Source organism: Cannabis sativa, chromosome 5 (genome assembly GCF_029168945.1).
Source record: "Cannabis sativa cultivar Pink pepper isolate KNU-18-1 chromosome 5, ASM2916894v1, whole genome shotgun sequence".
Lineage (NCBI taxonomy): Eukaryota > Viridiplantae > Streptophyta > Magnoliopsida > Rosales > Cannabaceae > Cannabis > Cannabis sativa.
Genome location: NC_083605.1, coordinates 15055162 through 15071402, shown reverse-complemented (window position 1 = coordinate 15071402; position 16241 = coordinate 15055162). Strand labels below are relative to the sequence as shown.

The 16241-nt window shown below is 34.2% G+C and overlaps 2 protein-coding genes across 3 annotated transcripts; one reads left to right on the top strand and one right to left on the bottom strand.

Annotated features, from left to right (window-relative positions):
- Positions 1–4222: 4222 nt before the first annotated feature.
- LOC115716672 (zinc finger CCCH domain-containing protein 48) lies at positions 4223–8160 on the bottom strand. Its single transcript, XM_030645523.2, has 9 exons — positions 7304–8160; positions 7080–7175; positions 6220–6309; positions 6012–6113; positions 5701–5847; positions 5481–5600; positions 5295–5354; positions 4907–5004; positions 4223–4689 (listed from the first exon to the last, which is right to left on the bottom strand). Exons 1-9 carry the CDS (start codon positions 7742–7744, stop codon positions 4548–4550), a joined length of 1296 nt encoding a protein of 431 aa, XP_030501383.2. The 5' UTR covers positions 7745–8160; the 3' UTR covers positions 4223–4547.
- Positions 8161–8315: 155 nt separating this feature from the next.
- LOC115716671 (calcium-dependent protein kinase 26-like) lies at positions 8316–11977 on the top strand. Of its 2 annotated transcripts, none has more exons than XM_030645522.2 (5): positions 8316–8525; positions 9142–10087; positions 10182–10478; positions 10948–11367; positions 11454–11977. In XM_030645522.2, the coding sequence occupies exons 2-5, from the start codon at positions 9493–9495 to the stop codon at positions 11690–11692; spliced, it is 1551 nt and encodes a 516-aa protein (XP_030501382.2). In that variant the 5' UTR covers positions 8316–8525; positions 9142–9492; the 3' UTR covers positions 11693–11977. The 2 variants fall into 2 exon arrangements, with proteins under 2 accessions (XP_030501382.2, XP_060971447.1); XM_061115464.1 differs by having other exon boundaries at positions 8316–8639.
- Positions 11978–16241: the final 4264 nt, after the last annotated feature.

Below are 16241 nucleotides of genomic sequence, written 5' to 3'. Positions count from 1 at the left end.
ATTCATTAATTTTTAAAATTTAATTTACTTTCAATATCCGAAAAATTCATAAAACGATAAAAAAAATACTAAAAATGATAAGAAACAACACCCTCTAAATATGAAGAAATAAAAAAAGCATCGACAATTTGTTAAAATCCCAGTTTGGCGAGAAAACTAGATCTCACCATTTTAAAGAAAAAAAACTATCGAAACAACACCAATTCAAATAACTGCACAAATCTATCGAAAATAAACTACATACTAATCTAAACGTTTAAGAAAGGCTTTGAACAACACTTACCCATTATTGAGGTGAATGTGTGTGATTCTTTTTAATGATGAGGTACGACCGTCCACCGAGATAGGTCGAGAGATAAGGAGCAGAGAGATTGAGAAAGAGTTAGCTGAGAGAGAGAGAGAGAGAGAGAGAGAGAGAGAGAGAGAGAGAGAGAGAGAGAGAGAGAGAGAGAGAGAGAGAGAGAGAGAGAGAGAGAGAGAGAGAGAGAGAGAGAGAGAGAGAGAGAGAGAGAGAGAGAGATTAATTCAATTTTTTTAATTAGCCAAGGGTAAAATGGGGAAAATATGTAAAGAAAAGAATTATTTTGTATAAATTAATTTGGGGTCTAAATTTTGATTGGAAAATTTCATTATATATGCATAAAAATGTACCCATTATCAATCTTTAGACTTTTAACTAATTTATACCAAATAATACATATTTTGATTTACTTTTCTCTTTTTACCTCCCTCGTTTTAATAATTGTGCTTTGAAAAAACAACTCTCTCTCTCTCTCTCTAACTCACTCATCTCTCTCTCTCTCTCTATATATATATCTATCTATCTATCTATCTATCTGTCTATAGTAAAAAAAATTAATAACCCATTCACGACCACGAAGACCAGCGACAACAGTGGAGATTCCATTAAAGCCATGAATCACACACATTGGTCGTACGAAACTCGCTGCACCCACAATAATGGGCAAGTATTTTTCAAAAAAAAAAAATCTAAACATTTTGAAGAGTATGTAGTTCATTTCCAGTAGATCTGTGTGGTTATTATTAACATTGGTGTTCTATTGCTGTTTTTTTCTGCAAAAATAGCAGGATCTGATTTTTTCGGTGAGATTTGGACTTTTTTATGTTATATCGATGGTTTATTGATAATATGTCGATGTTTTATCGATGATAAGCGTATTAAAGTTGGGGAAGATTATTATCAACAATTTTTCGATAATTTTTCAAGGCTTTCTTGATGATTTCCATGGCTGTGAGATTTTTTTTTTTTGTGTGTGTATCTTTTTTACATTCTTTAATTTCTTATCGATGGTATCTCGATGGTTTTTCTATAGTTTCTCGAAGATTTTTATGGCTATGTGAATCTTTTATTTTATTTATTTATTTTTTTATTTTCAATTTCTTGTCGATGGTATATCGATTGTTTTTCGATGGTTTTTCTCGATGATTTCCATGGTTGTGTGATTTTTTTTTTTGTTGGTATTTTTAGTTTCTTATCAATGGTATCTCGATGGTTTCTCAATGATTTCCATGGCATCAAAAAATTCATTAAAATCATTAAGAAACCATCGATAAGAAACTGAAAAATACAAAAAAAAAAAAACACAAAAAATTCACACAAGTATGGAAATAATCGAGAAATCATTGAAAAATTATCGATAAGAGTCTTATCCAACCTTGGTACGCTTACTATCGATAAAACATCGACATATCATTGATAAACCATTAATAACGTAAAAAATCCAAATCTCACCGCAAAAAACTATATCCTGCCATTTCGTAGAAAAAACAACATACTCTTTAAAATATTTAAAAAATTATTTGAAAAATACTAAACTATTATTGCAAGTGCAGCAGGTTTCGTATGGTCATTGTGCGTGATTTGTGACTTTAGTGAAATCTCCGTCATCGCCACTGGTCGTCGTGGTCGTGATGGAGCAAAAAGATGAGTGAGTTAGAGATTTTTTTTAAGATACACTTATTAATATGAGGGAATAAAAAGGAGAAAAGAAGTCAAATATGTATTATTTGGTATAAATTAATAATGGTACATTTATAAATATATACAATGAAATTTTCCTGGGGTATTTTCTTAAGCATATGAAATTTCCCAAACTAAATACAAAATTTTATAAGAGGAAATTACACTTATTATGGGATTTTAAAAATTTTTATGATAAATATGACACATTTAAGTTTGACCAATTTATATGGTATTTTTTTTGTTTTTAGGTCTTTTTATGGTATTTGATATGTCATATATATGTAAATTAAGTTTTTAATCCCATATTTAATGTTTTTATTTGTCACTGATGCAAAAAAAGTCGCCGAAATTTGCTACCGTGCTGGAAAAATTACTAGAGTAGCGGTCGGTGCTGGAAAAGTCATCAGAGTTTCCGTCAACACCGAAAAATTCGTCGAAATTGGCATTAAGAAACCGGTTTCTTGATGAAGAAACCACTTTCTTGGTGATCTTTCCAGTGACAATGCCAATTCTGACGACTTATCTGACACTGACAACTACTTAGGCGACTTTTCCAGCACCGACATCAAACTTCAAAAAATTCATCGGAATTGGAATAATCACCCAAAAAATTACCAAGATACTCAAGAAACCAGTTGATGAAAAAACCAGTTTCTTGATAATTTTTTCGGTGATTTTTTTGGACGACAATGTCAATTCTGACGATTTTTTTGGCGTTGGCAGCAACTCCGACGACTTTTCCAACACCGGCAGCTACTCCCGTGACTTTTTTGGTACCGACAGCAAACTCTGGGAAATTCATCGGAATTGGCATTGTCGCCGGAAAAAATACTAGAAAAATCATCAAGAAACTGGTTTTTTTGTGTGATTTTTTTGGTGATAATGCCAATTCCGATGACTTTTTCAGCACCAGAAACAACTCTGGTGACTTTCCCGGTGCCAGCAGCATTTCCAGTGACTATGCCAATTTTGATGACTTGTTTCAGTTAACTTTATTATTTAGCATTTCTATTTCATTATGATTTTTCGTAGTGTCGAATCTGGTTTCACAGGGTTCATATGTTCGAAACTGGTTTTATAGGTTTTAAGGGTTGTGTAATGAGGTTGCTCTATTTTATGATGTTATTGTATATTTTTTATTTTAGGTTTCTTTTTATTATTTTGTTTCTAGGTTTGAAACTGGTTTTCACACTTATATTTTGTTTTAGATTATTGTTGTACATTGTGTGTTGTTTTGTTTATATTTATGAGTATTTTTTTTGTGTTTTTTTCTCCATTTGGTTGATTGATGAAACTGGTTTCAATTATTTTTATTGTATACCATTTTTGTTTTGTTTTCATAATCTTTATTATTGTTGTGTGACAAACCTAGTTCTTTGATGAAGAAACCACTTTCTTGGTGATTTTTTCGATGATTTTGCTGGCGACAATGCCAATTCTGACGACTTTTTTTTACGCCGCCGGCGACTTTTCCGACACCTGCAGCTACTCTGACGACTTTTTCAGCACCGACAGCAAACTTCGAAATAGTTGTCGTAATTGGCATTGTTGCTGGTAAAATTACCGGAAAAATCACCAAGAACTGGTCTCTTCATCAAGAAACCAGTTTTTTAGTGATTTTTCCGGCGACAATGCTAATTTTGATGACTTTTTCAGCGCCGACGTCAACTCCGGTAACTTTTCCGGCATCGACAGCTACTCCGATGACTTTTCCGGTGCCGACATCAAACTCTTATGACTTTTCCGGCACGAGTGACAACTCCGACAATTATTGTAGTTTCATTTGTTTTATGTTTTTAAAAAATAAATATGAAAAGAATTTTAATATTTTTTATAGTAATTCAATTAAGTTTTTATTTTTTTATGAATCTTAAATTCAAATTCTCTTTAAAAAAACTATATTTTTAATTTGATTGGTTAGATAACAACATATTTAGTGGCATTTACTTTTTATGTCATATTTATTATAACCTTAATAATTTTTCCCATATTTTTAAAAATAACCTATTTTATAAATATAAATTATAGCCCACAAGGTAAAATAAAATGGTTTTATATGCAAAATAAAATGGTGTTACATGCAGTCACGTTGGAGAAGTAAAATGAAGAAATGGAGTCTCGATGGAAACATGTATGAATTCTGCTTTTTTTTTTTTTTTTTTCCATTCTGTTTTATTTAATCAGGCCGAGAATTCATGGAGTGATTTCATAATCAGATGAGAATAGCTCACTCTCTTACGAACAAATCTCTGCAGTGAACAGTTAAAATACAATAAGGCTATAAATAAGCTCTATTTTTAAGAAGATTACAACTTCTCGAAGTGGGACAAAAACATTCTCTATGACAACATTTTCCAACACAAGTAAGTTGATAGCACTAAATTCTACCTCTCCAAAACCCAAGAACTCAACTCTCAATTCAATCCCAAACCAGGGGAAGAAAAAAAATATTATTCCTTCTCCAACCTAAATGTTACAAACGGTGGTCCTATGAAAGGTGCGGGAAAAAGAAGATCATCAATTAATCAAGATACATAGTGTCCACCCATTATAATGTGTTCTATTAGGCAGTGGAAGCTGTTTCAGCTACCATGTTCCATACTCTCACTTGACCCGTTCCATCTCCGGTGAAAAATAGGCCACCAGGGCCTACCTGAATTGATCGTACCTCTTGTTTCGAGAAAAATTTTCCCCTCTCGGTAAACCTGAGACAAGAATGAGATGTACATGAAAATTAATTTAGAGCAATTAATGATCCGGCTAATATTTTGATTTCCAACCATAGAAGTAATGCAACATTACTAATATTTTCCAACTTCTGTGGCTAAAAATGTTTCTGTAGACAAGAATAGTATTTGACATATTCCCTTCATATTTGAAATTTTGTAAATGAAACTGGCATGTACTAAATCATTGACTCACGATGGCAGATCATAGAGGCGAACAGAGTTGTCATTGCAAGAACTTAGCAACACCGGTTTTCCTTCTGAATCATGCATACCACAGAGAGCAAGAACACCCTGCAACAATTTACAGAACTAAAGTTACACGTGTGTGATAGATCTCTCAAACCTAGATACTGCGTTGACTGTCTGCAAATATCACCCAGAAAAACCATATTTTTCAACAATGATGCCGTTTTAACAGCATACCCTGACAAACTCGGTCACAGTTGTATACATACTCTCAAAGTTGCCTTAATAAACAACAAAAGGCTATTTTGGACCTCATAGACCTATCTATATATATAAACTACAGCATAGATGACCAGGCTAAAATTTATAACAGCACCAAACAAATAATAACTTACATGCTCTTCATTGTGAGTATATGTTACTTCCAAGCCCCCATTTTGTGTAGAAACCCACACCTGCCAAAAGGATGGAAAAAACTAGTGAAAAAAAATAAGTGACGAACACATTCAAACTACAAACATCAATATTGTGACATAATCGGTACTTAAAGACATGTATATGCTATAGAAGTGATGACAGACCTTTATTGTTTGGTCTAAGGAACATGATAGAAGAAACTGATCCCAGCAAAGAACAGACATAACCACGGCACTATGGTCTGTCAGTGTCTGTAAACACTGCAATGTTTCAAGGCTCCAAACCTGGAAAATATGCAAATGCAAATAAACATATAAATATATGCAGTAACAACCGAATTCAAATGATAGATGAAACAGAATAATACTACTATAACTAACCTACCTTTATGGAATGGTCCATGGAACCCGAGTAGAGCCTGTTAGCCCCAACTACTAATGAAACAACTGGAAGTGAGTGACCTTTGAGTGATGTGAGTGGTTCAAAACAATTGGTAGATACATTAAATTTCCACACAAGTATAGATCCATCCTGCGGCAAAGGAAATTCTAACTTATAATATGTCTATCAGATATGCAAAAAAAGATAGAAAGTAAGAGAAGGAATATATTCATCGAAGATCCAAACTTTTTAAGAGAATAGTGCAAAATTTCATAATCCAAAGTAAAGCAAACTTGTCATAGAAAAATAATTACCTGTGTACCAGCAAAGAGCAACTCATTACCCACAACAAGGGAATACACTTGCCCCACAGGCCCAGTAAGACTCGATTCTGTGTTAGTTTGGGTATTCCATGCCTGTATTATCATCATCACAAGTCTTGTGTATAAGAATTTTATTCCATTGTTACTGCTAACACAAGCAGAGACAACAAGTAGAGGATAGACAAAACCTCTGCATTACCTTCACCATGTTCAGCATACCAACAAAAATCCAAGGACCTTCACTGATCATACAGCCCACTTCACAGCCAAGTTGAATAACAGCTGCGCACTGTAATAATAAAATAACTTTTTAGGGACACACCGAATACCCATAGACAAAAACTGCAGATAGTAAATCAGACTGCTCTCGACTCCACGACAAAGAAAATAATGAGTAACTAAATTCTAACACAGCTAGTGTTCTGAAATTTGAGAGAAAGTCATCTCAAGCAAATAAAAATGCTACTGCTTATCTGGTTGTTTAAAACAATATCAGAAAATGTTAAGAGTAAACAATAATAATTAAAAAAAGTTATTCTCGAAATACAAACAGCAATACTTCATTTGGTTTTGGAAATAAGATTTACATGAGTTGGGCATGTAAATTCATGTATCAAGACGTGATCCACCCAACATAAGCAGAAAAAAGGTGTCAAATTAATATTACCAGCCATCACATTATTGTTGAATCAGAACCATATAGCTGAAAGAAGCAACAGCGACTTAAAATTACTTTACAAACCAAGTATTCCTTCAATTACTTCCACTAACTTAAATGTCAAACCAAAACTGCAAGTTGTGGGTGCTCTTTTTATAGCTTTATTAAGCTGGGAAATTGGCAAAATCTCATCAAAAGTTGAACTCAAGAAGATGTTGAAAAGTGAAGGAGCATTCCCAATCATCACCATGAATAAAATCACAAGTAAGCTATGGAACGTTAATATAAAGCATTATTTATCCTATTCCCGGACAGTTGAAGCCAAAGAAGTGAGGGAGAAGTTATATTTACTATTATTATTTGAAAGTAAAAAAAGAAGAAAAGAAGGAAAGAACAAATACCTGTCCAGACTGGCAATCCCATATCCGCACTGTCTCATCTTTGCTACCAGTATAAAGCTTATCAGACCCAGATGGCAGAGCAATTCCAGTGACAACCTACTCATAAACAATACCATAAATCTCACAACACAAAAATACAAACAATTTTAGATAAGCAACAGTTAGTTGTTATCAAATAAGTTAAATTAATTCAATAAATGACAACCATAATCCATCGAACTCACATTCTGATGCCCCTCCAGCTGCGTCAACAATGAGAAGCCATCCCCCATAGTCCACGAATGCAAAAACTTGCACTTATCACCATACGTACAGTTCCCTTGAATCCAATAATTACAAACCTTGTCCGTCTTACGGACAAATTTATTGCCACCGGCGTTGCCGCCATGGACTCTACCCCAAGTGTTATTATGCGGGACGCGGCGGGGACCCGAATGATCTTCGGCGGAGGCGGCAAAGGCGTGGTGGCGTTTCGAAGAAGACGGCGCCGTTCCATTAGGAGGGTGCACCGCCGGGGGATGTAATTCTCTGTGAAGAAAGGGGCAGGGGAAGCGATTGCACTTGCCCGCTCTCCAATGGTAACAGACCTTTTGGTTCTTCGAGTCAGAGGAGGGACCGGTCAGCCTATGAAAGACGCGCTTGTTTCCCCCTCCGTCCACATCCATTAGCTTTTCTTTAACTCTGATCCAATCCAATCCAACTTCTCCCACAAAACCTAAAACTTCCGCCAAGATTTGGAATTGATTCAATCCAAACGACCACTCAAATCTGATGCGCAAAATTTGAGAGAACAGAACCCCTAATATGTAATTCGGTTCTGATTATTTTATTGGGAAAGAATTGAATTCAAAAGCCCTAATTTCAATTACGGTGCCAAAAAAGTAATTATATGAGTGGGAGAAGGGAAGTGGAAACTGGAGAAAGGAGAGAGTGATGTTACTATACAAAATTTCGAGCCTCGTCACCGAGACGAATCGTCGGTAGCTGAAGAAGTTGAAATTACTGTTTTGCCCTGACACTGCGTGGCCTGACTCTCTAAGCCGATTTGTGTTCTTCTGTGCTATCGTTGTACTTTACCATGTACGCAACCGTGTCCTTTTCGCCCACGCGCGGATGTTGAGAAATTGGGCCAAGCCCATTCAAATATAGACTGGACTGGCCCATTTCGAGAGGCCCATGGTTTGGGGCTTCTACTAGACTAAGCCTGCTATAATGTTTCGACAATGTAACGAGGTCTTCGTTGTTTGTGGCCATTTCAAAAAAGAAAAAAGAAGGGGAGAGTTATTAGTTTCTTTTACTTTAGCGAACTACTAAAGGAGGAGGAGACGAAGCCAAAGAGAGCCCACGAGACAGGAGGAGCTCTGTCTTGGACAACTCAACTACTGCTCCAACGGACTGCTTCAGTGCTTCCTTCCTTTCTCTCTTTCCTTTTCTCTCTAAGATCAGGTCCTTGCCTGCCTTCCTTTTTTTTGTTTTTTTTTGTGTTGTAATTATATGTGTATACTTACAAACATACATATGCATTAGCGCGCTTGTGAGTTCAAGTATTTCATCCCTATGGTAAAAATGGAAAATTTTGGATCTGGGTCTGTCTATTTATTGCTTAATTTTAATGGGTCAATTTGGTTTAGCTGTTTTTTCTTCTTTTTTTGCTGTCAATTTAGTGTTCTTAGTTCATGATTAGTGGCGAGTTGCTTTGAGTAGATTGTGGGTTGTTTTAGATACTTAAGGTTAGTTTTCTTTGAGTGAATCTTAAGATTCTTCTGTTAATGAGTTATGTGTTTTGTGTGAGAGAATCTAGTTCGAGTTCTGTTTTCTAAGCCTAAGCTGAACGATGTCGACATCCCATAAAATGCCAAAAAAAAAAAAAATATGAAAATTTTCCAAAAGTAATGGGAAAAAAAATATGAACTTTTTAAATTATAGAATAACAAGGTTTGATGCAGTGATGTCTCGTTTACTTGATGGCTTAATTCAATCTGAAGTATAAACCTTCTTTCTTTCTCTGTTCTCTTATTGTATGCGTGAGACTAAATTTTTCTTTTTAACATTCTTTTTGCAGATCCATGTGATATCCCAGCCAATGGTTTTGCCTCGTTCTTTGTAAGGTTTGTGATATAGTATAACGTTGTCCAGATACGTGGTACCTTATTCTTCACGTTCACTGTCATTGTCAACTTTAACAACCGTGGAAGAAGCATGTATCTTTTTATCCTGAATTACGTATGGTCTATTTTAATGCGTATATAAGCAAAAAGGGAGCAATCTATTAACTGACAGAAATTTCAGCTTTTCTGTTTGATTGGGGGAGTTGGGCTGCCTTTTTAAAAAGCTGAAGAGAATCTTGATACTAGAAAGCTAGAGGAGAGGAGGCTGAGATTCTCATTCGTGTTTGTTTCGAGAGAATTTTGGTATGGCTGTTGCTCTTAGCAACAGCAGCAGTGAACCATCATCATCAACATGGCTCGGCAACTCTTACAAAGTTGCAAACTTAAACACAACAATTTTGGAGGCAAATCAGAACTCAAATCTGAAAGATCAGTACACACTTGGTGTGGAATTGGGTTGGGGGCAGTTTGGTGTTATCAGGGCATGTACTGATAAGTCAACAGGAGAAGCTTTAGCCTGCAAATCAATTGCTAAAGATAGACTGGTGACCTCAGATGATGTGAGGAGCGTCAAGCTTGAAATTGAGATTATGACAAGGCTATCTGGGCACCCAAATGTTGTAGATCTAAAGGCTGTTTACGAAGAGGAAGACTATGTTCATTTGGTTATGGAGCTTTGTGCTGGAGGGGAGCTTTTCCACAAGTTAGAGAAGCATGGGAGATTCTCCGAGTGTGAAACAAGGGTTCTCTTCAGGCATCTCATGCAGGTGGTTTTATATTGTCATGAAAATGGGGTTGTTCATAGAGATTTGAAGCCTGAGAACATCCTCCTGGCCACAAAAGCATCATCATCTCCAATTAAATTGGCAGATTTTGGACTTGCAACGTATATCAAGCCTGGTAATTTCTTGATCTAACTTAATTCTCTTGCTGTTTTCTCTGATACTTTCTTAGGAATTTGATTTATTTATGCTATTTATTTTTGCTGAAACAGGACAGAATTTACATGGGTTAGTTGGGAGTCCATTTTATATAGCTCCAGAGGTACTTGCTGGGGGCTATAACCAGGCTGCAGATGTTTGGAGTGCCGGTGTAATCCTTTACATTCTTCTCAGTGGCATCCCTCCATTTTGGGGAAAAACTAAGTCACGGATTTTTGATGCCGTCAGGGTAGCTGATCTTAGGTTCCCATCTAATCCTTGGGATCATATTTCAGAGTCAGCTACAGATTTGATTAAGAGAATGCTTTGTACAGATCCTTGTCAAAGGCTTAGTGCTCAGCAGGTTTTAGGTAGGTGGAACAAATACACTACTTATTGAAAAGCATCTCACATTTGTGATTAAAGTTGGAATCATAGATCTGTTGTTACTTCATTTAAAAACTAAAATCAAACTTTTTATGGAATTGTTGAACCTAATAGGATAGTAGTTCATCGTCAGTCAATTTACTAAGAGGATCCTCTTTTTTTTTTACTTTTTTATTTATTTGATAGGAACAAAGTGAATCCTGGTTGAAGCATCAAAATAATATGTCAATTGATTAGGCCGGGGTTATAATATTTAATACGGAACTTAATAGTCGTTTTTTTTTTTGCTTTGATATCAGTTAGATGTACTCCTTTTTTCATGTTTTAGTCTTACCCTTTTCAAATTTTTAATTAGCAATCTATGTCTTGCATTGTTTAGGAACCAAAAAGAAGATATACTTCCTAAAGTTTCCCATTTGTCTTTTCATTGAATTTGACTTTGCCCTTTTGTAGATCATTCATGGATGACTACTAATGAATCAAAGCCTCAACAACCAAGTCAATGTGCAAGTCAAAGTTGTGGAGCGTGGGATGAGGGTGGCTGCTCATTTTCTTCTCCATTCATGTCGAGAAATCAAGACCCCAGTTTTGGCAATGGATCACTAATTAATTCTGACGACACTCAGTCACCTGCATTCACATGCAGATCATCTTTTTCTTCATTCCTAGTGGAACCGTCAACTCCTTGCTTAGCATCTGGTGGTTTTTCGTTTCGCAGCTGTGGTGAATCCATTGGTATTGGTACTGATGTTTCTTCACCTATTCCGTCAATGCCAAGCTTTGCATTCTTCAGCCCTGCTTCTGTTGTCGAGAAAACAAATTGTATTGAAGAGGTTTCAGCGAACACATCTGTAGTAGAAGCAATACATGAAGGTATTTTCGAGTACCTAAATTATTCTGAACTGTACAATTATCATGTAGCTATTGTGTCCAAATCATAATCTTCTTTTATAAATCAGGGGCAAGCTTGGAAAAGTTGCTCATGTTGTCTACACATCTGGAGAACAGCAAGCCAAGTGAGGCTAAAAGAGCTGGGCTAACATGTTGGTCCAAGGTAGCAGGCATTCACAGCAAGAGAAATCACACGATTGGGCTTGGCGAGCATGAGAAAATTGATTTGATAGTGACAGAATCAGTCATTCGTTGGTCCTCTTGCACACACTTGCCCACTTCTCTTAGATCTTCACTTGTCTGTTGAAACTAGACCACAAGAATTGTGGGATTAATCTGATGTGTTGTTGGGTTGGTTGTACAAAATTAGAGGACACCCACGAGATCTTTTCTCTACTGATTTTTGGGTCGTGTATGTATCATATAGTGCCTTTTTCATGTTAAGTTCAACCTAGGTGTTATGGCTGCGATGGGGTGGTGTTTTTGTTTTTCTGATTTGTTGACAAGAGTAACAAGAAGCTGCGGCTAGTGTGTGGGGATTTTCTTTGTAAAATTAGTGTGATCTTGGCAGTAAAATTAGTTCCTAAAGAAATAGCATCAACCTTTTATTTTATATATATAAAAAAAATAGAATATTGTATTATATTACATCTCAACACCACTTAAAAAGAGTATGGCATTGTGTGAATAAGCTGTAGCCAATTTTAATTTTATCTTCCTATTGTGGGATCGGGCAAGTGGTTGGAAATGGCTTTAGAAATATGTTGCTATTTTTGTTTGTTCGAGTACTATTCCAAATTGTGCTACTACAAAGTACAACGCACCTAAAAAATTCAATGGTCAAGATGATTTATTAGACCAACCCAAGTGAGAACCGGTGTATTCATATTCAGAATCTTTGACAACATTAATATATATAGCATCATCAATCAAACCTTTCATGACTTGTTTAATTTAATATTGGACAACAGTTATTTTAGGGAACTATACAATAACAAAAACAGAAGAAAAAACGCATTTTATAACACTTTATTCAACTATACAACTTCAAAGATGTGGACCAAGTGAAAACCCATCTTCTGATGAGTTTACCTCTATCTTAAACCTAAACTATACTTACGTCAATACTGACATCACTATGGTATCTGAATTCTCACTCACATGTGTGCTGGCTAATATTCTTGTCTCGATAAACTTTGTGATGGAATTATTGTTATGGCTATTGTGTCACCCAAAAACATGAGAAGCTTTACCAAAAAGAAAGAAAGTTGGAACGTGTATAATAATTGTACATACAGGTTAAGGCTGTGTTCCTATAGAAAGAAAACATGGAAAATTATGGCAACTCAACAAGTCTTTACACGAGGGAGAATTAGTACTTGATCTATTTGTCCAATATCGGAACCAAATTATTACATGTCTTGTGTTGGTTATAAATGATCAAATTCAATAGCCTTAGGCAAAGAAACACTAGGGGTATATGTTTGTTCTTGTATTCCCCCTTTATGAGACAGCTTTTTTCCATTTATTGGTTATCCTCTAAAAAATATATATGAATTTGTTCATTGCTAAGTGTTTACATTTGAGTTTTTTGATAAAGTTTGGGAAGAGGACAAGTGGATATTTGTTATAGTTGAGATATTAACTTTTGGAAGTGCAATACTTTTGTGTACAGCACTATAATGGATGCATTCTTTTATATTGTGATTCTGTGAACCACACATACTTTGTCAACGTGGTAACGGAAGTTATTAGTAACTCCTTTGTGTATTGCGATTCAAGCAACATAATATCACAATCATTATAATTGTTCAACACAATAAATAAGAATTCTTTTTTTTTTTTCATGATACTATAGTCTTTACAATAAAACATTTTTTTTGGAAAAAATTATCCCAAATTATTAAAATAATTACAAATATTTTTTGCAGCAAAAAATCTGACAAGTATCTGAAACAAAAATTATTTAACTCTATACATTAATAATTTATTTATCACAAACACACACATACAAATAACTTGAATCTTTTAACTCAACCTTAAAAATAAAGGATATACAAAAAAATAAGTTGATTATCACATAAAAATATAAACATATTTTCTCAACTAAATATATTAAACAGTTAGAAACAAGAAAATAACAATTAAAAACTTTGTACAAAATGGAGAGCAAACGAAAAAAATTAAACAATACAACCTCCTCAACGATTTTATGAGGAAAACAAAGTGGCTTGAATTAAAGGCCTTAGTAATACCTTCGAATTGTTTTCCAGTGTCAATATACTCCAATTATAAAGACAGCTTATCAACAAGTTTCCTAATAAAATGATGTCTTATATCAATATTGTTAACACAGAATTTAGTTAAATATAAATGAGGCTTTAGATAATTAATGAATCTGTAATAAATACAATGACGATATTGATTATAGATGAAAGACAAAAAAAAAATTACATAGCTTTGTAGTTAAAATCTACATACTGCACGAGTTTTATTTTTATTTATGGGGTTTCTGTGTACAAAACGTATTTTGGCAAAATTTCTCTATGTCTGGAAATCAATCATGCCTTTTACATCTGTGTTACTGCTATTTATAGGGATTAAATAGCACCTATTTGATATTATCTATGTAACTGTTTATGAAACGTGGATATTTTTGTTACGATTTATGCCTTAAAAAACTTGTAACGACATTTCTATTTATAAATAAGAGTTGAACCTTTTTATATATATGTTTGAATGTTAAATTATTAATATTTAATATTGAATAATTTATATATAAATATCTAAAATTTTATTATTCATATATGATGTTGTGACTTGTATTGTACGGAGAATTAAGATTGCTTAGCCATGAATAAAATAGTCAACAACATATGAAAGTTAGGAAAACTGTTTGGATCAAGAGATCTAGATTCGGATTGCTTATGTGGTATGACATTTAAGTGAAGGTGTTGTACATATAGAGATTATATATGACATGGATGGATATAAATTAAGTTATTTTTATCAAACATGTCGTTTACAATAAATGCCTAATTCATATCATAAAGATGATCAATAGTAGATCAGTCTGAATCTTGAGTAATCATGAACTCTTGTTCTTGTTATTAGTTTCTTTAATTTACTCGTTAAAGTTTCTTAGAGAAGATGATTTTTACAACTTTTATTTTTGGAATCTAATAATATGAATGGTTGGAAACATGATCTACAATTATCGAATCTTGACTTTCTTAATGGAACGAATGTTGGCCCCTTTAAGTGTTAATTATAGAAATGAAAAGTTGTGCACAAGTTTAAATTGGATCTAAATTATACTTTCACTAGTAAATTAACGGTACTAAACGATAAAGAAGTAATTAGAAGGGTATAGGAGTAATTTGACTGAAACTAATTACGAACTGACACAAGGATAGTCAATCACTAGAATTGATTATATCAATGGACACTGCAATAAAGCTCGTAATTCTTTAATTACTAAGAGTTCAATTCCATATTAATAATGGACTAATCATGGAATTAATAAACATGATTATTGTTGGAATTTATTTTACCAGGATCTTAGATCTACTCACAAGTATGTTTATTAACACCCTAAATATGAACTTTCTAAACGATAAAATAAACACATATAAAGTTTAGAAAACCTTACATTGGGTGCAGCGGAATAATATGACTCATTCCGTTCAGATATCTCGCCCTTGATTCCTTTCTGTAGCAGAGCATTATCAATATCTGAACCTGGATCTCTTTCTCTGAATCTTTGATGCTGAAACTCCTTTTGCTAAATGTCTTTCTTCACGATCTTCCTCACTATGATTGAGGTATCACTTGCTGTGTGTGGGCACTACTCATACACTAAGTATTTCGAAATCTCAATGAGGAAGAGAGAGAGAGTGGGTTCAGCCAAAGATAGGGAGAGAGAAGGCTCAGGTTTTTCTCTGAAGGAAAAATAGAAAATTTAAGTGTAATTTTCCTGAAGCCTTCACTATCTATTTATAACATTCCACTAGGGTTAGGTTTGAATTATTTGGCATTAAAATAATGAAAATATCAGAGGGAAAAACCATACAAAAGTGGCCGGCCCTACATAGTGGATTTGGGCCTCACTTTTTGCAATTTTGCAGTTTTATCTTTTCTGCATCTGATTTTCTCAAAAACGCCAATTTTCTAATTCAACCATTTAAATGCCAATTCTAACTATTTAATAACTATAAATAATTATTAAATAATATTGTCATTTATCATATTTATTAATTGAACCATACAAAGTATCATAATTAACAAATATGCCCCTATAAACTCTTTCTTTACAATTTCGCCCTTACTTAGTGAAAAATTCACAAATAGACATAGTCTAATTTGAGAATTATAATTGATTAATCAAAACCAATTATATGAGTCTTACAAGCAATATTATCTCAACTAGTGCGGGGACCATGGGTCTATATAACCGAGCTTCCAATAAGTAGATCAAGAATTTATTACTAAAATTCACTAACTTATTAATTCTTCGTTGAATCCACGCATAGAACTTAGAATTGCACTCTCAGTATATAGAATGCTCTATATGTTCCACCATATAGACACATCATTAGTTATCCATTGTTATAATCCTAATTTGATCAATTATCCTCTATATGAATGATCTACACTGTAAAGGGATTAAATTACCGTTACACCCTACAATGTATTTATTCCTTAAAACACTTGACCCCGTATAAATGATATTTCAGCTTATGTGAAATGAGTACTCCACAATTTATGTTCGTTTGGTCAAGCTCGAAGGAGATCATCCTTTGCTTACTATTCGCCAGATAGAAGCTATAGATTCCATGTTTATGCTAGCGCTCCCA